The 26,758-nt window shown below is 39.3% G+C and overlaps 1 protein-coding gene across 1 annotated transcript in view; it reads right to left on the reverse strand.

Moving 5' to 3' along the window:
• The window catches only part of KIF6 (kinesin family member 6), a 376,398-nt gene extending 360,136 nt beyond the window's left edge, over nt 1–16,262 (reverse strand). The window contains 3 exon segments of the mRNA XM_014782562.2: nt 8,164–8,238; nt 12,994–13,103; nt 16,138–16,262. Of these exon segments, the coding sequence (XP_014638048.2) occupies nt 8,164–8,238; nt 12,994–13,103; nt 16,138–16,203 (251 nt within the window). The 5' untranslated portion in view covers nt 16,204–16,262.
• Nucleotides 16,263–26,758: the final 10,496 nt, after the last annotated feature.

A 26,758-nucleotide genomic window follows, 5' to 3' on the forward strand; every position in this document is an offset into this window, starting at 1 on the left:
CCACATCTTCTTCATCCATTGGTCCCTTGATGGGCACTTAGGTTGCTTTCAAGTCTTGGCTATTGTGAATAATGCTGCAATGAACACAGGGGTGCATGTATCTTTACGCATTGTTGTTTTCAAGTTCTTTGGATAAATACCCAGCAGTAGAATAGCTGGATCATATGGTAGTTCTATCCTTGATTTTTTGAGGAATCTCCATACTGTTTTCCATAGTGGCTGTACCAGTTTGCACTCCCACCAGCAGTGTATGAGAGTTCCCTTCTCTCCACATCCTCTCCAACACATGTTGTTTCCTGTCTTGTTAATTATAGCCATTCTGATGGACGTGAGGTGATATCTCATTGTAGTTTTGATTTGCATTTCCCTGATAGTTAATGACGTTGAACATCTTTTCATGTGCCTGTTGGCCATCTGTATACCTTCTTTGGAGAAATGTCTGTTCAGGTCTTTTGCCCATTTTTTAATTGGGTTGTTAGTTTTTTTTTTGTTGAGATGCATAAGTTCTTTGTATATTTTGGAGATTAACCCCTTTTCAGATGTATGGTTTGCAAATATCTTCTCCCAATTGTTAGGTTGTCTTTTCGTTTTGTCAATGGTTTCCTTTGCTGTGCAGAAGCTTTTTAGTTTGATGTAGTCCCATTTGTTTATTTTTTCTATTGTTTCTCTTGCCCGGTCAGACATGGTGCCTGAAAAGATGTTGCTAAGACTGATGTCAAAGAGCGTACTGCCTATGTTTTCTTCTGGAAGTTTCACAGTTTCAGGTCTTACATTCAAGTCCTTAATCCATTTGGAGTTAATTTTTGTGTATGGTGTAAGGTAAGGGTCTACTTTCATTTTTTTGCATGTAGCTGTCCAGTTTTCCCAACACCATTTGTTGAAGAGACTTTCTTTTCTCCATTGTATGTTCTTGGCTCCTTTGTCAAAGATTAGCTGTCCATAGCTGTGTGGGTTTATTTCTGGGCTTTCGATTTTATTCCATTGATCTGTGTGTCTGTTTTTGTGCCAGTACCATGCTGTTTTGGTTACTAAAGCTTTGTAGCATATTTTGAAATCAGGGAGTGTGATACCTCCAGCTTTGTTCTTTTTTCTCAGGATTCCTTTAGCTATTTGGTGTCTTTTGTTGTTCCATATAAATTTTAGGATTCTTTGTTCTGTTTCTGTGAAAAATGTTGTTGGAACTTTGATAGCAATTGCATTGAATCTATAGATTGCTTTGGGAAGTATGGACATCTTAACTATGTTAATTCTTCCAATCCAAGAGCATGGAATAACTTTCCATTTCTTTGTGTCTTCTTCGATTTCTTTCAGCAATGTTTTATAGTTTTCGGTGTACAGATCTTTCACCTCTTTGGTTAAGTTTATTCCTAGGTATTTTATTCTTTTTGTTGCAATTGTAAATGGGATTGTATTCTTAATTCCTCTTTCTGCTACTTCGTTGTTAGTGTATAGAAATGCAACTGATTTTTCTATGTTGATTTTGTATCCTGCAACTTTACCGTACCCATTTCGTACTTTTTTATATCTTCTATTTTTTTTGCCAAGACTTCATATCTTTTCATTTGTTTCAGGCATGTTCATAATTGTTTATTGAAGCATTTTTATGATGACTCTTTTAAAATTCTTGTCAGATCATTCCAAGACCTGTTATCTGCCTATTGGCTTCTATTGATTGTCTTCTTATGCAAATTGATATTTTCCTGGTTCTTGATATTTCATATTTGATGCATGATTTTCAATTGTATCCTGGATAGTTTAGGCATTATGTTACGAGATTCTGGATCATACTTATATCTTCTATTTTAGCAGGCCTCCACTGACACCATGCTGGTAGGGGAAGGGAAGTGCCACCTCACTACTGCCAGGTGGGGGTGACAGTCCAGGTTCCCCATCCTGCCTCTCTTGACATCTGTGGACAGGCATCATTCCTATGGATGGAGGCGAGATTTCAGGCTCCCTTCTAGGCCTCAACTGACACCTCCCTGGATAGGAAAGGGAGGGACACCTTGTTGCTGCTCACTGACGCCACAGCAGGGTAGGGAAAGCTTTGTTACTGCTGGATGGTGGTGAACTCCAGGATCCCCAGTGACTTTCATTGACAACTGGGTGGCGGGGGAGGGGGAGCTGGTACCTCCAAGTGGGGATGAAAGTCTTCCCACTCCTCTGATATCACCTGGCAGTGGGGGATGGGGATGCCTTGTTACAGCCAGGCCTTCGCTGTTGGGGTGGGGGTGGGGCCATGGGCTTTCGCATGGTATTTAGAAGGAGTAGGGCAACTAGTATCTAAAAGTTTCTGTCTCACTAGGCTCCCCCTTTCCTGGTCCTCCAGCTCTAGAGGGCAGACTTTTCTTGGTACTTTTGTCTGAGCTTATTGGTGTTTCTGGGTTGCCGAATTCTTCAGCATCCAGTCTGGGATACATGAGGCAAAAAACCCAAGGAATTCACTGCCATGTCACTCCTCAGGTCCTGACGTCCTCTGGTCTTTCTACCTTCTTTTCTCCACCTTCCAGAGTTTTCTTATGTTTCTTTTATATATAATGCCCTGAGTTTTTAGCTGAACTTAGTAAGAGAAATAGAGAGAAGTGTGTCTACTTCATCTTAGTCTAGACCCAGAAGTCACTGGACGTATTTTAAAAGCAGCAAAAAGAATAAAGATTTCTAATTTTTCAACCCTTAGATTGAATGGGGCATTGAAGTTCACAAAGTACCTTCATAGGCATTGTTTCTTTTCATCCTCAAAACAATCTAGTAAGCTTGATATTATTAGTATCTCCCTTTCTCAGGGGGGGAAACCGATTCAGAAGTGATAGGTCTGACCCAGAGTCACATAGTGAGTTAGTCACAGGTCTGGGGCTGGAATTAGGTTACTCCACTTGATGTCAAATTTTTTGAGCCAGACAAGGTATCAGCATGAGTCCACGGAGGTGAATAACTGACCAATAAGATTTGATGATATATTTTTTAATCCTCTTTTGTGCCCCTCCTTCTCCCCATTTTAGTCTCCTTGTTTTGAAGGTGCAGGATCTCTCCTCTGCTTGTGCAGCAGGATTGGGTAAGCTATGCAACCCACAGCATTATCAGCAGAGCCTGTCTCCTAGAGCCACAGGTGACAGCCCTGCTGGGCCTTGGCCCTGGCCCCCCAGGGAGTGTGGGACTGCCCCTCCCATGAGAAAATTCCCTTTACCAAGCCCTGGGCTCCCACTCAGCCAGAGCACAGGAGTACAAGTATTCTAACACATCCTTCTCCAAGTCTGAGGTGGTAGCCCTGGGAGATTTCTTGTTCCCTTCATCCTCTTCTTGGCACACATTGAAAGGCTGCACTTGGTGTTGTTCATCATTGGTGAAATCAAAGGTTAAAAAGCAACAATTCACAAGGTGACTAATAGCTTTTCAAAACCCAACCTGGTGGCCTTGTTGCAATGCAGATGCCTTAGCTGTCCAGTGTCAGCTATGGGGTCCTCTGTCTTTGGCACAACCAGTCCTCCTGGTGGTGTGCACCCTGTTCATTTTGGTCAAACCACGTTCCTCTAAAACACTAAATTTCCAAATTTTTCCAAAATCACTCACTGCACTTAAAATAAATTTTCTACACCCCAAGCTTTTAGATAAAACATAAGATTGGTGGAAAAACTGGGATTCTGCAGATTTACAAGTGCATGTGATAGGACCTCAGAAAAGTCTAGCTTGCATGTTTAGCTTGCGGCTTCAGGTTTCCCCTGAGAGACCACCACATCCTCCCAAGATCAATGCACTCCTGCTTGAGAAGCAGAACACCACGTAAAATATTAAATAGAATTATACACTCTTTTATTTGATGCAATACCATACACTATGCACATTTGTGGACCTACTAAATTTTATTTTTATACAAAATTAGTCCAAAATCAACGAGCAAAATTAGTATGATAAAAGGCAGTTTTTACATGTTATTAAACAACATAGGATATATTTCAGACAAATCAAAGTTCAGAAGAGGCAGAATGATGAAGTACTTCCTAGTGGAGATGTTCTAAGTAATAAATTACCACAAAGATTCTTTCACTTAATTTCCAATGATACAAATTGAAAGCTTTACACATTCTTACCACTAGTCATGCAGCTCTGCAGTCATATCACAGATTTGAATTAAGTAGGAAAAGATGAGTCTAAATTAGTAAGATTCCGGAATTACAGAATTTTGGAAAGAAATACGATTAATTTTATTTAGCTTTAATTGTATACAGAAACCAGAATTAAGCTATAATGTGTTAACACAATAGAACAGCTTTGTAGAGCCAATGTACAGTGGCTGGATTAACATTGGGAATGTGTTCTTAAAGGCTAATCTTCACTAGGAATAGCAGGCATTTCTGCTTGACATCTGAAGTGGCACAGTTTCCATTCACCAGGCCTGTCAAATTATATAATTCTTAAAAAAATAGTTTTCAATTTATGGGGACAAATACTACTTCAAATATTGTGTATAAATGAGACTTTATTGATATTTTATGTTTTACCATTTCCAAGTCACACAATTCAAGTTTGCATAAAGTGTGAACATACTGTATATGACATATTTAAAGGCAATAAAAATTGTGATCCCCCAGGCTTTTAATTTAGTAAGTTAATTTGTTTAATAACCCTCCCCTTCTGAGATGAATCAAAGGAAACTGTGAATCTGCCTCCATCTGTCTATCCACTGTCTACTGTAGCACACATTTCTACAGAGTAGGAGCTTGGATAAGTGGCAGTGACCAGAACCCTTGGTGGTAAGAAACACCCAGGAGGAAAGAGCATTCTCACACTCAGCAGACGAGCTGAGGGCCTCCCCTGCCCACAGCACACATCATTCCCTCCCCACAGACACTAGGATGGGCCGTAGTGAACAGAAACAGCAGTCTCAAACAGCCAACAGAACTCTGAAATGACTTCAATGAGCCCACCAATAAGAATCACCAAATATCTGAGGAAAATCTGTACCAGGAGAGCAAGGCACCAAACTCAACAGTAGAAGAAAATGCACGTAAAGAAAAGGTGTACAGGAAAAAAGCCAGTGTTTCAAAGGAAGATAATAATTGTCTTCAGAAGGAAAAGGGAGAATATTATGTCAATAAATAAGAATAGACTTTTTCATTTCCTAGAAATGAAAAATAAAATTGTAAAAATTAAAAATTTAAGCAGTAAGTGATAGAGAATGCATACGGCCTGAAAAGCAAATCACCATGCTGGAAGATTGAGCTAACAATTTCTTCCAGAACTCAGAACCAAAAGATAAAGATATGGGAACTGTGAATGGACAATTACAATATTTGAAGCCTAGAACTGGTGGTTCTTAAACTAGAAGTTCCAGAAAGAAAAAATAGATATGTTGGAGGAAAGGAAATTATTTTTTTAGTTATCAAAGAAATTATCAATGGGACGACCCTTGAGCTTGAATACAAGGGTCTGCAGGTTGAAATGGCTGAATGAGACAAGAATACATGAAAAAATAGCTAAACCTAGACTATCAATAGACTCATTGATATGAAATTTCATAAAAACAAAGAAAAAGAAAAAAAAAATCCTAAAAACATTTAGAAAGGAAAAAAATGTGTTTCCTAAGAAGAAATAAGATCCACACTGACACTGACATCTATTCAGCAACACTGCATGCAAAGAGACTAGAGCAATATCCTCACAGTTACAAGAGAAAAGAACCTTTAACCTAGAACTCTATACCCAGTCAAACTGCCACTTAACTGTGAAGGTAAATGAAAGGCTTCAGAAAGCTCCCCCATCTTGAACTCTCTCTAAAAAATTATGAGAGGGTGATTATCAGCAAAACTATAAAGGAATCCAAGAAATAGATGTGAGTATAAGAAACAGTGATGAGCAAAGAATAAATATAACTTGGAGATAAATTTAAATAAATGCTGATAATAAAAACAATTCACAACAATCCAAAATGAAATTACCAGCTGATCTCAACACTTGAAGTGGTAGAAGAGCAGGAAAGGCAAAGTCACAGTGTGCTAGGGTCCCTGCCTGGGAGGAAGGAGAGAGGAGAGACAGACAGACAGAGAGACAGACAGACAGGGAAGTTTTAGATATTGAGAAAAATACAAATAAGTTTAAAAATCTGAATGTAAACCACACTAGAGGTGCTGAAGTACAATGTACACCTTGAGAGAGAAAATGGAAAGCAGCAGCAACAACCAGAAAGAGCACAGGCAAACCAACAAACAGCAAGAAAGGAAAAAAATAGAAAGTATGATATATGGATAAAATAAATTAAGATAGGAGGAATAGCTCCAAACACTATTACAGTAATCATAAGAAATATAAACGGATTAAAGTAACCAATTAAAGATTAGGGACTCTGAGTTTGGCTAAAAAGGCAAAAACCAGGTACATTTTATTTACCAGACTCATACTTAAAAACAAACTGACACAGGCCAGTTGAATTAAGAGATCTAGAAAGATAAACCAGATAAAGCTAACAGAAAAAAAATTAGTAAAAATAGTTTCAGGAAAAATGAGGTATAAGGAAAAAAGCATTAAAAAGGACAAAGAAGAATGTTTCCTATTGATGAAAGACATGATCCACTAGGACCAGGTTGAGCCTCCTGGATAAAATGTTCTTGCCTGTCATTTTTGAAATCTTGTCACCATTAGGCTGTGTATCTTTGGCAAGTCAGTGAACAAAACAAATCCCCAGCCTTCACAGAGCTTTTGTTCTAGAGGAAGACAGACAGACAAAAAAACTAATAAATAAACTATATAGTGTGTCAGATGGCGATAAGTGCCAAAACATAAAATAAAATAAATAGGGAAGGGTGACAAGGAGTGCAATTTCAAATGGGGTAGTAAAAGAAGGCCTTACGAGATGGTGACATACGAGCAAAGAGTTCAAAGAACTGAGGAAACAACTATGCAGATTTCCGAAGGAAGAGAGTTCCAGGCAGAGGGCACAACAAGAGCTGCAGGGGGAAGAGGGCTCAAGAGGGGAGAGGGAGGCAGTGATGGAGGAAAAACTGGACATCCATGGAACAGAAACTAAGGTTCCCTCCCTGAATGATTTTAGAAAGTTTCAAAATAAAACACACGAGATCAACTATGTGAAAACTGACATAACCCAAAAGATTACTAAAAGGAAGAGAATTTTAGAAATGTGTGACATCTGTTCAAGGAGACCTGAATTCAATCTAAAGAGATGTTACTGGATTGTGACTATAACTAAAATAGCTTAAGCCTATTGACTGTATTTTACACACTGTGAAGGAAGACTATTAAAAGAGAAAGGCTTAGTTTGAGTAGGATTCATAAAACAGGAGTCTGAGAGACAAAATGTGGCAATGTGTTTCCAGCAATGTCCATGGGAAAGGGTATAATGATTAGTGGACTTGAAAAATGAGTTTACTTAGCAGATATATTTTTCATTCTAATCATAAAGATAGATATATCTGGGGATTATTAGGTCATTAAAATCATCCAAATGATTTCAGGATCAGAAAGCAACCTTATTAGTACTAGTTTCCCATATAGATTCCCTACAAGAGGAGAGTGTGCTTATCAAAGGGCATGAGTGTCTAGTCCCAAGGAGACTTTCCCAATATATATTAATAATATGGCATTCTGATTTATTCATATTCTCATGTGAGTTTGGGTCTAGTCGTCAGCAGCCTGGAACTACCTGGATTTATAGAAACAAAAGGGACCTAGAAGCGAAGGGCCATGTTTTGAAGTGTAGTTATTACACTGAGTTCGAGCTGGATCAAACATTATTAGGCCCCCCAGGTGTCACCTGTACTTAGTCCTTCATCCATCTAACCATGTGTTTGAAATACTGTACTGAGAAAAGAGCACTGGACTTCACAGTTAGAAAACCATCCAGGGCTCTGCCACCACTAGCCACGCAACCCTGAGCAGTGTCACTTAATCTCTCCGATCCTCAGAGATTTACATATCTTTTAAAATGGGAGTAACAATAGCTATTCTGTCTGTCTCACTGGTTTGTTTTGAGGCTCAGAATCTAAATCTAAAACAAACGGCTATCTGAATAGAAGGTATTAATGCTCTCATCATTACATGCCCTGTAGCCTGAGTATATAATTGATACACTGAAGCACATTACCACAATTATCTGAGAATTGAAGACAAGAAGAAAAACCACTAACCCGCTGAACAAAATATAGGCAATCCTACCTCTCAGCAACTGGTTTGGCAATGTTTTCAAAAATGGTCTCTTGGTTTGCATTCTGATCAAAAATCCTTTGAAATCTGCAAATGTGAAAACGGTAATTATTTAAAAACTGAGCCATCAAACACTATTAGATTAATAATCTTTTTTTCCTTGAAAGCTTTGTAAATTACCCCATATTTACATCACTGGGCTTACCTAACCTAACACAATGTTTGCCCTGTAGTCCCAATCACACTGCGCTGTTGTACCCCTGTATACAAATGGTGGGTAAACAGTATTGCTTTGACAAGATCTGCACAATAAATCCCTCTGAAAAACTGCAGCAGCTTTGAACCAAATAATAAACTGTGTGTTTTTCAGCTCTCAAGAGGAACAGTGTCTGCTATTGGCATCAACTTCAAATTTAGATAAGTGCATGAAATGGAAACCCAACAACAGGATGTAAACAGCCAAAGAACTCCTGATGTCTGACCTGTAGGAAAAGAACGCAGCCATGAAATGGATGATTATTGAACTTAGCTTAAATATTTAGTTCAAAATTTTGAAGTGACGTTTATTTTCCATTAGTTAGGGACTGCATCCTGGTATCAGCCACTTAATTCTCAGGATGGTTTTGTTTCATTTTGTTGATCGTGAGTCAAAAGTCAAAAAGTAAATTAAGATAGACCTGTTCTGCAAAGAGAAGTCTTTATCAGATCGGCAAGGCTAGGAGCCTGGGGAGGTGGAATGGTGTCCATTTCGCTCTTCTTGCAATGGCACTCACACTTTGCTTAGTATAGGATCGCCAGCACAGAGAAATACCTGGGGCAGGAGACACACAACCTACGCTTTACAGTGTGGTAAGTTGCTACCAGCGAGTATGGCCTCTATTAAAACATCATGAAGAAAGAGAGAAAGGGAACAGAGAGAGGGAAAGGAGGAGAGGGGGAGAGGGCATGGAGAAGGGGGAGAAAGAGAGAGAGAGAGCAAGCATAAGCATACAGGGCAAAATATTAACAACTGTCAATCTCCCATAAAGGGGATAGGAGAGGAGACTACATTACTCTTCCATCATTTTTGTACATTTTTCCAAATAAAGGGGGGGGCACTTTAAAGCAAAAACTCTAAAACAAACACTTTGAGGGAATCCTAAGCAGCTTTCAGAGTAGCTTAGGAATCTCTGGTCTATGTGTCTGCCTACGCAAGTGAATTGGGCACATGTTCAATTACAGCAGAGACTACATGAAATGCAGGACTGCCTTCACTACAGAGGAGTTCGGAAGGATGCCTGGAGCTGGGCTAGAAATACAAAATGGAATGGAATTCATTGTCTGTATTCAACATTAACTTCAAAAGATCCCTATAGCTTATTAACTTCCCTTTTGAAGACACAAATAATGAAACTGTATATAAAGAGACATTGTAAGGCACTCTGGCTACTACGTCATTTAGCAGGCAAGATTATATTTGAGACAGCAATATTTGCCGAGTGTGCCCAGAACGCTTCTCAAAACCCTATAGGTGTATCAGAGCTTCAGACATAACACAGGGGACACGGCTGCCCCAGTCCTCTTCATGGCACTGCCTACTGTGATGTCTGAGCACAGACATAGCGGTGCTTTGGAGGATGATGATAATAAGGCTGATTTGCTTCTTTCCCCAGGTCGGTGATGACTGAGGGAATCAATTAGCTATTCCCAACTCCACTTTCTTAAGTAACACAAATTACATCTATCACCATATAAACCAAAAAGATAGCAGGAGTTTTAATAAATCAAGCAAGGTTCATTAAACATCAAATATCATCATCCCCAAATATTTTATTTTATATAATGTAGTTGCATAGTAAACTGGAAAGGCATTACGATCAGCTAGCTTCTGAAAACCACTGAAGAACAAAATAAAATCATAGAGTTTAACAAGTTCAGTCTAATCTTTTACGGAGGAAGAAGTTGAGGCCCAGGGAGATAAAACAATTTACTTACGGCCCTGGAACTAACCAATAACGTGCCTTGAGACATAACTTAGGTTTCCTGGTTCCCAGAAGGTCCTTACATTCATTAGGAAGCTCTGCAGGCTTTTTCTAAACTTCATTTCAGACTTGGTATATGCTGATTTCTTCCCACCCCAAACCTCTTCTTCCTGGTCTTCCTCATCCCAGTAAATGACAACTCCATCTGTCTAAAAGTTCAGTCCAAAACCCTTAAGGCATCCTTGACTCCTCTCTTTCCATTACACTCTATATCCAACCCATCAGCAAACTCTATGAACACCGACCTTCAAAATACATCCAGAATCCAACTATTTCTCAGCATTTCCACTTGCTACTAACCCCGCCCATGCTACCATAATTTCTTGCCCAGTCTTCCTTGCAATAGCATAACTGGTCTCCCTTGCCCCCTTACAGTCTATTTTCCACATGTTAGAAAGAATGATTCTGCTAAAACATAAGCAAGATTATTTTATTCTTCTGCTCAAAACCCTCCATGATCTTCCCATGACATTGTGGGAAAAGCTCCATAGGATCTGGCCACTCTGCTGCCCCTGTAACCTTCTTCTTCCCCTCTGCCCTCTGCTTACTCTCCTCCAGTCACACAGATCCCTTTACTTATCTTCCAACATGCCGGGCACTCTCCCATCTCAGGGACTTCGCTCTTGCTATATCCTTGGCCTGGAATTCCCATCCCTCAGGTATCTGACTGTCTGGCTTCCTTACCCGCTTCAAGTCTCTGTTCAAACATCACCTTCCTGTACACCTTCCCTGACTGCCCTGTGAAATACTGCAACCACCCCGCCCCTTGCTGCCCCTCATCTCAGCACTCCCTGCTCCCCTTCCCGTCCTTAGTTTTCTCCATGGCACTTAACACTTTCTGACACACATTTTACTTACTGATCTGCTGGTCCATCTTCTCCCACTAAAATGTAAGCACCATAAGAGCAGGAGCTTTGTTGGGTGCCCCGCTGTATTCCTAGCCATTAAGACAGCACACAGTGGATGGTCAATAAATATTTATCAATTGAATGAATTTTCTTGGGAGAAAACAACGCTTAAAATGCTTAAATATTTATCTCTGAACATATGTATAAGTTAAATATTTTATTAATTTCTTTATTTAAAATACTAAAATGAATATTTTTAATTCAGAGATTTAGAAAGAATCATCAAGAGATTTAAAGAGAGGCAAATAGCACTTTTTAAATAAGCACATGTTTAAATGCACTCTATTTGTATCTACATAATACAAATACTTTGGAAAGGACTGGTAGATAGAGATATGGCCAATTGTTTTCTAACAATCAAACAGAATCATCCTAAATAAAGCAAATCGTGGCTTTATAGAGACTGGCCTAGGCCAGTTGTCACAAAGTCATAGCTACTAATGTATGTAGCATGCTTACATCAGTGGGAGAATGCCCCTTTTAGAAAAAGGAAGTCATGTATTAAGGCTACTCCATAAAGGACAGAATGAAAGGTAATGGGGAGTCACAAAGACAAGGTGAGGCCACCTCACTACGCAACCATGTGCTAGCAATCCTGCTTGTACTTACTGTAGAAGGAGACACAAGAAGGAGATGGGATTGAGGTGGAGGGAGAAATATATATATGGAGACAAAGGGCAGATTTGTGAAGACCAAAGAGAATCATTACGAGACAAAAAAAAAAAGAGTAAATAACAATTAGAGAGAGAGAGAGACAGAAACAGAGAGACAGAGAAAACCATAAAAAATATCTGGGATGGTTTTATCCAAAGGGCAGGGGCAGGAATGGTCTCAAAATAAGGCCTATGTAAACCAGCCTGGAGAGAAATGCAAGAGAGAAATTAGGATTCCTTCAGCAGGACCCAGAAATCCATCACCTAAGTCTGGGACAGAAATCAAATATGGGTTACTTGGGCTCAAACTTCTCCAAAAATCAAAAGTGGAGATTAAAGGAAATGGCATAATCTGAAATTGGAGAATAAAGACAGTATGAAACAGCCATAATCCCAAAATTCGAGGTCTGCCTACTAGAAGCATATTGGGACCAAAGGCGCTGATGACAATCCAGGAGTGGCTGTTTGGAACTCTTCACCTGGACCACACAGTTCAGCACCGTCCCAGAGAAATACACTGCAATCCATAAATGTGAGTATATACGTAATTTTAAATTTTCTAGTAGCCACTTTTTTTAAAAAAAAAGTAAAAAGGAACAAGTGAAATTAATTTTGATAATATATTTTTAACCCCATATGTCCAAAATTTTATCATTTTAATATGTAATCAATGTGAAAAAATTCTCGACACATTTTACATTCTTTTTTTTTTTTATACTAAGCCTTCAAAAATCCTTGATATATTTTATACTTACAGCACATCTCAATTCGGACCAGCTACATTTCAAGTGCTTAAGAGCTACATGTGGCTGGTGACTGCTATACTGGACAGTACGGATACAGAATGTACATATGTGCGTATGAGATCTGTATATCATTCATGTTGTAAAAAAGGCTCACCTATACAGTACAGGTTGTATCTTAAGTTCTTATCTTTAATAAAGTTTACTCATGCATTGAACTTCTTATAGGTGCTAAACCATAGTGGGCCAAGTAGGAAAAGGGTAATACTAGACAAACAGATGCAGTAAAGAAGGGCTGGGATCCTGGGATATCATGTTGGATACAGAAATACACCCTCTTTTCAACTTTGGGCACAGCAGAGAAAAGACAACTTGAATTCTGTCTACTAAATGAGAGAGAGGACTGCCCTACATTCTCCCCAAGAAGTGGTGCTAATACTTCACAGTACATATTAATGCAGTTCCAGAGTCTGTTCAAGAGGAAAACAGAAACGAAGAAGGAGAAAGAAAAACTTACTTAAATTTGTAGTTTTCTCGCTTATTATTCACAAACCCATCTGCCAAATCACGAGGTAAGGTAATTTCCAGGCTAGGTGTTAATTTTTCGTCTTCATCTATGGAATAAATCTGCAAATATGAAGACAACGAATGAATATACAATGGTAAAATCGCAGCTTCAACTATGACCGTGTTATTATGACATGCATTGTAATGATATAAAAAATTGTACTTTTAAGACAAAAAGTCATCATATAGTATATTTTGGATAATTTTCCTCTTTGAACTGTGTGCAGACTTGAACAAATATATGGAACGGAACAAGAGATATAAAACCTAAATCAGTGTTCTATCGAAGCTCAGATCCTCTTTAAATGATCTAATGTTCAAATTTGAGCATCTGAGTGTCTCCATTGTGGAGACACTAATAGGCCTGAAAGCAACATATTATCCAAGTATTGCTTTAAATTTACGTACCAGAAATTAACATTTTACTACAACCACCAAGGATTTCTGAGCATTTACAGAATGTAGACACAGAGATAAAAGGATTAGGTCTGAGACTTCTCAGAGAGTTCACAAGAATGCTCTAATTCAAGTTATGTTCAAAGAAGCCCAAGTTTCCATGAGACATATTCAGGCATTTGATAAAAGACATGTGGCTTCAAAAGACACATGTAATTCACGTCTTTGATGTCATTTTCAAGGTTCTCCTCCCAGCTCAGCCAGTAATTAGCAAATGACCTGGGAAAAATCACTTAACCTTTCAAAGCTGATATGGAAATGAAGGTGTGTTAACCAACCTCCTTACAACTGTAATATTCTCTGATTCTTTTCTTGGTTACCTACTCCTTTCTTTATCGGCCAGGAAAATCAAGAGTCAGGCCTATAAAGAGGTCACAATGAATAAAGAAAAGCATAAGATTTGGTGTCCAAAGACCTGGGTCCAACACTGATCTCAATTTACCAGCTGTGTGACCAGCCACCACTTTCAGAATCTCGGTTCCTTATACACAAAATGAAGAAAACCAGAATTGCCTCCCTTACAAGATTGCTGTGGGGATCAAATGATGTCATGGAAATGGAAGCATTTTGTAATGCACCATAAAAAATGTTAGTCATTAGATTTAGAGGTTTTTTAAAAAGACTTCTTGTCTTTCACCAGAAATAAAATTCTTTCTAACAGGCAATACTTCCTGTCTAAGACCCATTTAGATGCTTGATTATGGGGGAAAAAGTCATATTCTTAAACAAGTAAAAGCCTACCTAAATCTCCAGAAGGTCTGAATAATTTTCCTACGCAGATTGTTATTGAACCCTCTCATTTAAAATGTGAAGAATTCCTGGAGAAAAGTCATTCTGTAAAATAAAATTATTTGTATAAAGTAATGGCATCAGGTCCAAGGCTTTCTGGCTAGGTTTTCTCAAGAGACATTTAAAAATTATATCCTGTAGGGCACTGCATTAAAAAAAAAAAAAAAAAAGAAAGGGTAATGGCTAGACAAGTGAGTGAAAGGGGTGTGTAAGACATGAAACATACAGGAATGAGGGGTGCCACACATTTAAAAAAAAAAACTGTAACATTCAGTGCTCAGAAGACAAAAAGGACCATCAACTAGAGTAGGAACAGTAACCCTCCACCACTCTCATTAAGCCATTCTTTGAGGCATTAAGAAAAGTCCCTTAATAACCAGAAAACTTGTTTAGTCTAATAGATTGGCTCTCTACCCAAAGTCATAAAAATATTTGAGATAGAGTAGTTTTTTTAATAATAGAAGACAATTAGATCAAATGCAAGGATGAATATGAAAATGTTTTGAAATATACAAAGCACTATACAAATGAAAAGCAGTGCCATTGTTAAAATTAGCACAGAGGTTCATCTTCTGTATCTTCCAATTTATTAATCTATAAATTATTATAATTTAATTTAAAGTGCCTTAAGGAATAAGATTAATGAAGTAATGGAGCCATAAAATGAAGAGGAAAGAAAGAAAAATAGCTTTGAATCACTCTTGGTTTAAGGCTACAGGCAGCATTTCCAGTCAGAGAAACAACCACACAATCTCTGGGGGGCAAAAAGATAGGGCGCTAAAAGTGGGATTTCTGAGAGAAAGCAGGGCTACACTAACTCAAAAACTGTTCCTCTGTGTTCTCTTATTTTTGTGTATGCGACATAATGTTGCATCTCAGTAAGACGCAGACATTTTAAAATACAGTATGACACCTAAAAATACTTCCTGGAGTATCAAACAATCCACTCCACAGAATCTCAAAAAAGAAATGCGAAAGGAGGCACATTAAAATGTCCAAACAGTGCATTTTAAGAAAAAAGAAAGTTCAATACTAAATCCAAGATTTTCCATCAACCAACACCCCCCCCACACACACACACACATTCTACTCATCTTCTTACATCACCATACCCAAGCACCTGCTTCTGACTGTCGGACTGCTGAGTTAATGTAGATAAATTCAACAATTTTAGCTAAGAATCTGGGTGGGGGGTGAGGGGGATGTTATGTATAACATACTTTTTACATATGATGCACTTTTAAAAACCTTCTTGCAAGTGGATGTAAAAAGAGAGAAAATGGGAAGATACCCATGGTTCCTTTCTATACTGCTTTATTCTTTAAAACAAAACAAAACAAAAAAACAATATTTTCTTTGGAGTCTTCTCATGCTTCTTCTGCCCAATGTACTCCATGAGTAAAAAGACTGATAATGATAACCACAAAGACCCTATATTCTCCTTGTTTTAAATACATAAATTACATGAAACAAATGCTAGATTATGAGATGCTATGATGTTATATATATACATATACAGTGTAGATATGGGATAGAGATGAAATATTATTAATAATGTACCCATTCCAGGCACTCTTGCCCTGGTGCAAGAATGTGGCTCTCTTCAGGGTACGTCTGTGCCAGCAGGGCTGTGCTGGGTGGGAGTGGCCTGGGTGTCCCTCTGTCCGCGTCCCTGACAGCGGCGCGCTGGCCTCTGCGTGGCTGCTGGGGCGCCTCGGACACGGGGTGCTGGACACCGGCGGCATCCCGAACCCCTCACCGGGGCCCGGGCCCGGGACCCTCGCGTGCCGCCCCTCCCCTGGCCTGGGAGGCCCCGCCGTGCCGGCGCCCTCGTTGCTCAGACCCGTACCCCTTGTTGCTGCTTCCGGACAGTGGGCTTCACCCTGGCGAAAATCTGGATCGTTTGCTTCACCATCTCTTCCTTGGCTCTGCACTGACCCTTGACCTCTCTCAGGCCCTGGCTGCCAAAACTTCTCACTCCCGCCACCTCCGACGAGCCGCAGCCTTAGCAACAGTAACTAGGGACGCTACCCAAGGAGCACCGCGCCAACCAGGACCGCCTCCTCTCCTTAATTGGTTGCTGATGGGGTGGGGCGGCCTGAGGGGAGGGGCTTGGGGCGGGGTTGGGGCGGGGCCGAGCAGAAAGCGCTGCGCATGCGCGTTGTCGAAGCCTGGTCTCCAGGCTTTAGCTCCAGAGCTGGCCTAGAGAGTGGTTAATGGGGTGATAATCGCCATGCCTTGCCCTGTTCTTTAATCCATGCTTTCTCTGTGCCAACCCCTCTTTTTAGCACTGAAGTCATTCTGTTTTTTATTATTTATTCATTGAAGAATGGCACTTGATTTGTGACAGCAATATCCTGGCTGGTGATCCTGAGCTGAGCAAAACTGCAGTCTGCTCACTTGGAGATTAGGGTCTGATGAAGGAGACAGATTTCCAATAGGAAATTACAGCTTATGTTGGGGTAAGCATGGGGTTCTGTGGAAGGCACCTCATCTAGCTCTGCTTTGGAAGAGACCAAGACTGGAGGAAATGGGACTGTTTCCCATGCAATGGCCATGTCAAGAAAGGATGGGCTCCCTCGTGCACTGTTGGTGGGAATGTAAGTTGGTGCAGCCACTATGGAAAAGAGTATGGTGGTTCCTCAAAAATTAAAAATAGAACTTCCATATCATCCAGCAATCCCACTCCTGGGTATATATCCAAAAAAATTGAAATCAGGATGCCAAAGAGGTATTTGCACTCCAGTATTCACTGTAGCATTAGCCAAGATATGGAACCAACCTAAGTGTCCACTGATGGATGAATGGATAAAGAAGATGTGAGATATATATATAATGGAATATGATTTTTAAATATTATATATTATATTTTATATCTATAATGGAGTTATAGATATAAGTGAAATATTATTTCTATGAATATCGATATAGATATAAATGAAATATTATTTTGCCATAAAAAGAAGAAAATCCTGCCATTTGCAGCAACATGGGTGAAACTGGAGGGCATAATGCTAAGTGAAATAAGTTAGAGAAAGACAAATACTGTGTGATCTCACTTATATGTGGAATTTTAAAAAGTCAAAGTCATAGAAACAGAGAGTAGAATGGTAGTTGCCAGGGTCTGGGGTGGGGCGGGGGAAATAGGGAGATATTGGTCAAAGGGTACAAACTTGCAGTTATAAGAGGAATAAGTTCTGAGGATCTAATGTACAGCATGGTGATGATAGTTAACAATATTGTCTTGTACACTTGAAAGTTGCTGAGAGAGTAAGTCTTAAATGTTCTCATCACACAAAAAAAGTAATTATGTGAAGTGATGGAGGTATTAACTAATCTTATTGTGATAATCATTATGCAATATATACGTGTATTAAATTATCACCTTAAACTTATACACTATGTCAATTATATCTCAATAAATCTGGAAAATTAAATAAACAAATAAAATAAAGGATGGACTCCTCAAAAGACACTTCTAGCACATAGAAAGATGTTTAGCATTATTATCCACCAGAGAAATACACATTAAAGCCACGATGAGATATCAATCCGCACCTATCAGAATGGCTAAAATAAAAAATAGCGACAAAACCAGATGCTGACAAAGATACAGAGAAACTGAATCACTCATACATTACTGGTGGGAATGTATAATACAAAATGTATTGTGGATAATGGTATAGCCATCCTAGAAAAGAGTTTGGCAGTTTCTTATAAAACTAAAGATGCAACTACTATAAGATCCAGCAATTATGCTCATGGGCATTCATCTCAGAGAAATGACAACTTGTGTTCACACAAAAACCTGTGCATGAGTGTTTATAGAAGCTTTATTCATAATGGCTCCAAATTGCAAAGAACTCAGATGTCCTTCAACTAATGAATAGTTAAAGTGTGGAATACTATACAGCAATAAAAATGAGGGAACTACTGATACATATAAAAACTTGGATGAATTTCCAGGAAATTATGCTGAGTGAAAGAAGCCAGACTCAAAAGTTAAATATTGTATGATTCAATTTATATAACATTCTTGACATGACAAAATTATAGAGATGGAGAGCAGATTAGTGGTTGCCAGGGGTTAGGGAGGCAGGGAGCGGGTGAGGTCGCTATGGCTATGAAAGGATACTTGTGATGGACTATTCTGTATCTTGACTGTGGTGGTGGTCACAGAAATATACACGTATGATAGAATTCCACAGAACAAAACACACACACACATATACACACACGCAAATGAGTGCATATAAAACTGGTGCAAGTTGAATAACATTGAGTAAGATGGGTGGATTGTATCAATGTCCATTCCCTGGTTGTGATATTGTATTACAGTTAGACAAGATGTTACCACTGGAGGGAACTGGGGGAAGGGGAAGCAAGATCTCTCTGTATTATTTCTTACAACTGCATGTGAATCTACAATTATCTCAAAATAAAAAGTTTTTGAAAAGAAATTCTTAGAGAATAAAGAGACAAGCCACAAACTGGGAGAACATTTTTGTGAAACATATATCTGATAAAGGATTTGCATCCAGAATATCTAAAAACTCTTAAAACTCAATAATAAATAGGAAAACAAACAACCCAATTTATTTTTTTGAAAAAAGGAGGGTCAAAGATTTGAACAGACACTTCCCACTACATGGATGGCATGTAAGCACGTGAAAAGATGTTCAACATGATCATTAATGAAAATGCAAATTAAAGCCACAATGCGATACCACTACACACCTCTTAGAATGGCTAAAAATAAGAAAATAAAATGGGCATTACCAAAAGCTGGCATGGATGTAAAGCATCTGGACTTCTCAAACATGGCTGGAAAGAATGCAAGATGGACCAGTCACGTTGAAAAACACTTTCCTAATTTCTTGTAACTAAAGTTATACATATACTTACCATATGACCTAGCATTCCCACTCCTAGGTGTTTACCAAGTGAAATGAAAGCTGATGTTCACACAGAAACATAAACATGCATGATTATTGTGGCTTTATTCACGACTGCCAAAAACTGGAAACAGAGTAAGTGTTCTTCAACTGGCAGATGGATAAACTGGTGCATCCTCACAATGAAAGGAATGGACTACTGACGCCTGCAACAACATAGTTGAATCTCAAATTTATTATGCTGAGTGAAAGATGCTAGACTCAAAGCCACATATTTTGTCATTCCATTTAAATGACATTCTAGAAAAAGCAAAACTATAGGGATAAAAAACAGATCAGTGGTTGCCAGGGGCTGGGGCTAGGAAAAGAAGTTGACTACAAATGGGCACGGGAGAGGTTTTTGGGGGATGATGAAACTGTTTCATATCTCGATTGCAGTTGTGGTTACATGACTATATAGATTTCTTAGAACTCATAGAACTATCTGTATACTTAAAAGTTTGAATTATACTGTATATACATTATATTATTAGAAGAAAAGCAAAAAAAAAAAAAATAAAGGATAGGCTATGAACAGATGCAGCAGTAGTAGGGATGGAAAAGAGGAGAGAACCAGGTATTTATGAACTTGACTTTAAGGGCTTTTTCACCTGGTGCTGGGCAGTAAGGAAGAGATGACTCAAGATTGGCCAACTGGGTGTTTCCATATCTTGGCTCTTGTGAATAATGCTGCAATGAACATGGGAATGCAGATATCACTTCAAGATACTGGTCTCACTTCCTTCAGATATATACCCAGAAGTGGGACAACCTAAGTGTCTGTCTATGAATGAATGGTAAAGAAAAAAAATATATATAGAGACACAAACACACACACACACACACACACACACACACACACACAAACAATGGAATATTATTCAGCCATAAAAAAAGGAAAACCCTGCAATTTGGGACAACATAGATGAAACTGGAGGGCATTATACTAAGTAAAATAAGCCATATAGAGAAAGACAAGTACTGTATGGTATCACTTATGTGTGAAATCTAAACAAAAAAAAAGTCAAACTCATTGAAACAGAGAGTAGAATGGTGGCTACTGGGCACTGGAAGATGGAGGAAATGGGGAGAGGTTGGTAAAAACTTTCCATTGTAAGACGAATAAGTTCTTGGGATCTAAAGTACAGCATGATGACTATAGTTTTATATTATATACCTGAAATTTGCTAAGAAAGTAGATCTTAAGTGTTCTCACCACACACACAAAAAGAGGTAACTATGTGAGGTGAGGGATGTGTTAATTGATTTGATTGTGGTAAATATTTCACAATGTACCTGTATATTAAATCATCACATTGTACACTTTAAATACGTACAATTTTATTTGTCAATTACACTTCAAATAAATAAAAAAATCCTCAATAAAATAAAGCTAAAAAAAAAATAGACTGGGGTCAATAACTAGTGGCCTAGTGATTAAGTTCAGCGTGCTCCGCTTCAGCAGCCCAGGTTTGGTTCCCGGGCTTGGACCTACATCACTCGTCTGTCAGTGGCCATACTGTGGCTGTGGCTCACATACAAAATAGAGGAAGATTGGCAACAGATGTTAGCTCAGGGCGAATCTTCCTCAGCAAAAAAAAGAAAGAAAAAGAAAAAGAAAAAAGACTGAGCAATTGGGTGTATGATGCAGGTATTCACCTGGACAGGTAAAATATTTTATTTATTTATTTATTGAGATTGACATATAACATTATGTTAGTTTCAGGTGTACAGTAATGATTCTATATTTGTATATATTGTAAAATGATCACAATAAGTCTAATTAACATCTGTCACCATACACAGTTACAATTATTTTTTCTTGTGATGAGAACGTTTAAGATCTACTCTGTTAGCAATTTTCAAATATACAATACGATATCATTAACTATAGTCACCATGCTGTATATTACATCGCCAGGAATTATTTATTTTGTAACTAGAAGTTTATACCTTTTGACCACCTTCACCCATTTTGCTGACCCCGCTACTCCCCACCTCTGGCAACCTCCAATCTGTTCTCTGTATCCATGAGTTCCATTTCTTCTTTGTTTGTTTGTTTTTAGATTCTACATATAAGTGAGGTCATACGGTATTTGTCTTTCTCTGTCTGACTTATTTCACTTAGCAGAAAGCCTTCAAGGTCCATCCATGTTGTTGCAAATGGCAAGATTTCCCTCTTTTTTATGGACAAATAATATTCCATCGTATATACATATACCACTTTTCTTTACCCATTCATCCATCGGCGGGCACTTAGGTTGCTTCCATGTCTGATAATATTGATTAGAATGGGAAAGGGGGAAAATAAGGAGTTGGGGACATGTTAACTTTCAAGTGCTTGCAGGACTTCAGTGGGTAGTTGGATAACATTTAGGAGAAAGCTGTGGCTGAAAATACGGATGTGGGAGTCATGAGAGAGTTCTTCCAGAAAGTGATCAAGTTGCTCCCGAGGACTGAGGCTGCAATCTCAGCACTGATGGTTGGAGGTGGAAGAGGGGCTGCCAAGGAGACTGAAGAGGGCAGCTGGAGAGGTCTGAGGGAGAAAAGGAATGTTGTATCACGGAGACTGAGGGAAGAGAACATTTTGAGAAAAAGACAGTGTTCAACAGTGTTGGAGATTAAACTTGATACACTGAAAGATGTCCATCCAATTTAATAACAAGAAAGTCATTAGTGACATAGACCATGGTTTCAATGGAGTGATGGCATCAGAAGTCAGATCGCAGGAGGCCAAGGAGTAAATAGGAGGTTAGGAAGTCGAGGCAGCCAAGGGAGGCTACTTTTCCAGAAGCTTGGTGGTGAAGGGTTATGACAAAGCAAAACACAGGGTAAAAGCTGGAGGAACCTGGGGAAAGGAAGAGTCTTCTGTTCATATCTAAGGGAGTAAAGCCATTAAAGAAGGGGAGGTTGAGGGTACAGGAAAGAGAGAAGATAACGCATGTTTGCCCTAGATGAATAATTGGCATTATACCAAGAGGGTGCAATGGAAGAGGCAACGGAGCCAAGGGTGTTCACAGAAGATCATTTTAAATGCTGAATCATGAGGTCAAGGTGCTGAAAGATGCTAGTGGCCTTTGACATGGAGGAGTGCTGTGAGGTTAGGATATGGGTCCAGGATGTGGGAACTTTACACTTCCTCTTGAGCTCCAGGTCGTAGGATCAAACACATTGATGAGGAGGAAATCCTGCTTCTATCACACCTAAGGACGTAACACTGGGCAAATAATTTATGTTCTTAAGTCTCAGTTGTCTCATCCAATAAATAGGGATGAATAATAACAGCTACCTCGTGGAGCTGTCGTGGAGATTACGTGTGGACATGCCTATAAAAGCATTATTGTGGTGTCTGGTGGATAGAAAATGCTCACTACCCTAAAGCTTCTGACCACTGGAATGGATTCGTTTGATTGTACACCCCTCCTAAGGAGCAGACACTATGACATATGTTTATGTATATAAGACATGCTGGGGATTGCAAACTCAAATATTTCGGGGGGGCCAGACTGATGGTGTAAATATGTCAAACAGACAGGTATATGACAATAGGGAGCGGTCATGGTGAATTGGAGAGCACATGCCCCCAACTAAAAACATGCACATTCAAACTGGTTAAAGCACCAGGCTGCCTAAACAAAGCACATTTGCGGGCCCCCAGTTTACAACCTCTATTTCTGTTCCTGGTATAGCGGACTTCAGTAACCCTCAGGCCCAATGCCTCTGACAGGTTTACCTAAATCTCAAACAGATGGCTCTAATGGGTATTCAATAAGTTTTGAGATTAAATCTCCAAGATACAGTGTCTTGCCCACAACTGGATTTATATTCAGTATTATTATTTGCACCTTATCTACTTACTTACATGTGGGAATTAAGATGCCTTTGAATTGTTTAGAAGATTCTTGAGCTCTGCATTTGCGAAAATAACATACAACTGCACCAGGCAAATTAGCCAGGCCTTATAGGCCTCAAATCTGAAAGAAATTAAGCTGGGCCTGAAACGAATTAGTCTATAGGCAAGTTGGTTGGGTTTTGTTTGTACGTATTTTAAGAAAAATTGAAACTGTGCTCCAGTACCAGATTTCAACTACCTCTTCAGCTGTTAGTGCTGCATCTATAAAATGCATCATTTTTCTTTGTAAGTCTGAAGAGGGACCAGTTAAAATTTTACAGGCTGGTAATTTTGATATTATAGAATATGTACATAACATTACCTAATTGCAGTAAACTTCCCCTTCCCCTTTTTATCCGTGGCTTTGGAGGATTTATGATTGTTCTAAAATCATTGCCACAGCATGACACTCCCCTCTTATTATCAGAGGAGCAAGCCTGTTCAGACAGGAGTGGTGGGTGCTTCACCAACAGGACAGAAAGCGTTTGATTGGGGTCTTCTACTATTAACTTATTCCAAGAAGCAAGACCAGTCACCAGCATTTTGCTGCTTTTTAACAAATAGCAATATTTGTAGAACAAAAGTCAACTGATTATACTGTTCCTATACTCTCATGAAAGCTGCTCCTCTCCATAGTAAGAACTCAAGAATGTGTTTGGGGATAATGCGTAGAACATTAGGCATATTCTTTCATGATTCCTGAGTGTCCCTGATTGAGGATTTCATGGAAAGGAATTGAAAGCTGAGAAAGAAAGAGCAGATTTTCTGTAGAGGATACTTTCCTTAGAAATCCCCTTCTCAGCTGAGCTCCTGTTCACCAGTCTTACGAGTGGTCAGTACCAGAGGGCTCCCCTTATACCTGGCAGGATAAAAAAAACCACTTATTCCATTGTTTCTGAATCAAAGTGGAGAATACACACAGCATTTTCTGGTACTCATTAAATGCTAAATAATAACAACATGCTGTTAAATTGCAGAGCAAGGGTACCACAAAATCTGTAATATATAATTTCAGCAAAGAATTTTCTTTTGAGAATACGTTCAGCTAATTTAAAGCATAATTTCATTAACATAACCATCTTTGCACATACAGCAGAGTGGAATTTATAAAACTTTACCAGCATTTGAGTTTATAGGATCACAGTGGGAATGGTTGGGTTTGATACACTTCCTCTACCTTCCTTTTCCTCTCAGCCAGTGGATGCAGATTTTCGACTTCACATGGGTTTGTCTCCTTAGGGGTATACCCCTCTTTGGCTGAGAGGCAGAGGCCCCTTTCCTCCTGCTTTGTCTGATCCTCTTCCTGCAGCCCTCCTGGGGCTCCCCCTGAACAGCAACATCAAAGTCATTTATGGCTGAAAGCTGGTGGCCAGCCATATGGAATTACAGCCCAGGCTCTCACCGGATTACAGAGTGTAGCATATGAATCAAATGACAGTGCCATGGCACAGAGGAAAGGCTGGTAAAGACTCCAGTTTCAGACGGAAAATATGACTGTTTGTGTATTTATACACAGGCTCCTCATAAACAACCTGAATGTTTCACCAACATCCCAATGAAGCAAGGGATGGGCTGAGTTAAAAATAGCTCCAGAATGCCTCTCTTCTAAGTAAATTACCCACATTGTCTATCGACTCCAGTGTTTACTTTAATGTGTTTCCCTGCATATTTCAGAATTACAAGAAATGCTTACCAGCAAATAGCATAACTTAAGACATAAAAGAAAATGGCTCACATAGCAGAGTTCCCTTATCTAACGTGTTCTTATTGCGCAAAATCCAACCACATCTTACCCACCCGGAATCTAGCTATTTAGCAATCTGCTCTATCCAGAACTTTACTTCCTCATCTCCCCTTCACTTGTCAACCTCCTGCAGTCTGACTTTGGCTCCCAGACTCCATGGAACCTGTTTAAACCTTGCACCTCCGAGTGATAGCTTTGGTCTGTACGTCCTGGAATAACATCATGATAGACCCAGTCGCCCAGGCTTGAACTCAGAGTTGTCCCTTGCTGTGTCCTCTCTCTTGCATAGCTGTATCCAAACAGTCTCCAAGTCCTGATGATCCTGCCCACTAAATGTTTTTTGTCTCTGTCTCATCAACTCCGTGCTTGCTACTTATCACCTTAGTGTGGCTATTAGTCTCTTTGCCAGAACTAGCAAAGAGCTCCCAACTGCTTTTCTTGCCTCTAATCTTGTCCACCCTTTATTCCATCTTCTACACTTGCTTCCAGATTATCTTTACACAGTGCAAATCAGTTCATGTCACTCCTTGTTTGAAAACCTCCACTCCTTCCCTGTTACAAAGAGAATAGAGTCCAAAGAGCCTTCGTGACCTGGTCCCAAACTGTGTTCACATCAATTTCATAGCTCTTACCATGTCCTCCACCCCTACTTCCTTGCCCCTGTACTCCAGCCACTGATTTCCTGCAGGTCCCAAACACGCTACGCTTTTGCATGTCTCCACACCTTTGTGCTGTTCCTTCTGTTTCCAGGGCCTTGTCCCACCTTGTCCATTAGGAAAACTCAACCCACCTTTCCAGATCCAGCTCAAATGTCATCTGTTCTCTCAAGCGCATCACCTCCATCTCCCCTCGGCAAAGCTCGTGACCCTCCTCTGTGCAACTACAGCTTATCTATCCCTTTGTAATCGCATGTATTGACCCGTCAATGTTTCCTGTATTGTCTGTCATCATGCTGGGGATTATTTAAGGGCTTTGACAGTTTCCTGTTTGTCTCTCTGTATTCCCAGTGACTAACAAGGTTTCAGGCACGTACCAGAGATTTCTACGTTCCTGATGAATAAATAAGTGGATGCATGACTCATTGCAAGGAATCAATAAAATAAAACCCCTACAATTTACATTTTTATCTGAGGTTCACATTTCCACGGTGAAAATTACTTTCTCCTCCTCTCTCACCCAAGAGAACAAAGGTAACTTACAGACAGAGTAGACACTGAACAAGAGAAAGAGTTAGAAACAAATACAGCATCACTGTTTCAATTTCTGAACCTTTTTTCTTCAGACACAAAAAGATAGTTACAAATTTCCCAGGGTGATAAAGGGAGCACATTAACATTTGTGTCAATGGAAGATAACGGAAACAGAATGACAAGTATAGAAGCAAAGCAGCCCATTGTTAAATTAGTGAGTTTCATCCAGGATGTCTGGGAAGCATTTAATGAATCTAGGAATAAATTTGATTCTAATTTAAAAAGAATGCAACATTTATGAATTAAATGGTTATTCACCTTCATTTGTTTCACGTTAAAAAGGGTTTGTTTGGGAGTTTGACAAAGGCAGTCTTGGGCACTTCAATCAACTGCTCTGCCTCCTCTTCCATGATTTTTATTCCCCTAAACACTAAAGGAATGTTTCCTAAATTACTTTTCACCCTCTTCTTTTCCCAGCCTTCGCTCATTATTCAGGCCTCAGGTGAAATACCACTTTCTCTGAGAAGCCTCTCCTAATCCTCTCGGACTACATAGAGAGCTCTTGCTATGTGCGCCCTAGCACCCTGCTCACCTTGATTGTATACTTACCCCACTTTGTCATTATTGTTTATAACAGACTCTACTAGCTCACCACCAGATTCTCAGTCTATGTATATAGTAAGTGCTTAATAAGTACGTATTTAATGAAA

The sequence above is a fragment of the Ceratotherium simum genome, chromosome 13 (assembly GCF_057802395.1).
Source record: "Ceratotherium simum simum isolate JZ-2026a chromosome 13, ASM5780239v1, whole genome shotgun sequence".
Lineage (NCBI taxonomy): Eukaryota > Metazoa > Chordata > Mammalia > Perissodactyla > Rhinocerotidae > Ceratotherium > Ceratotherium simum.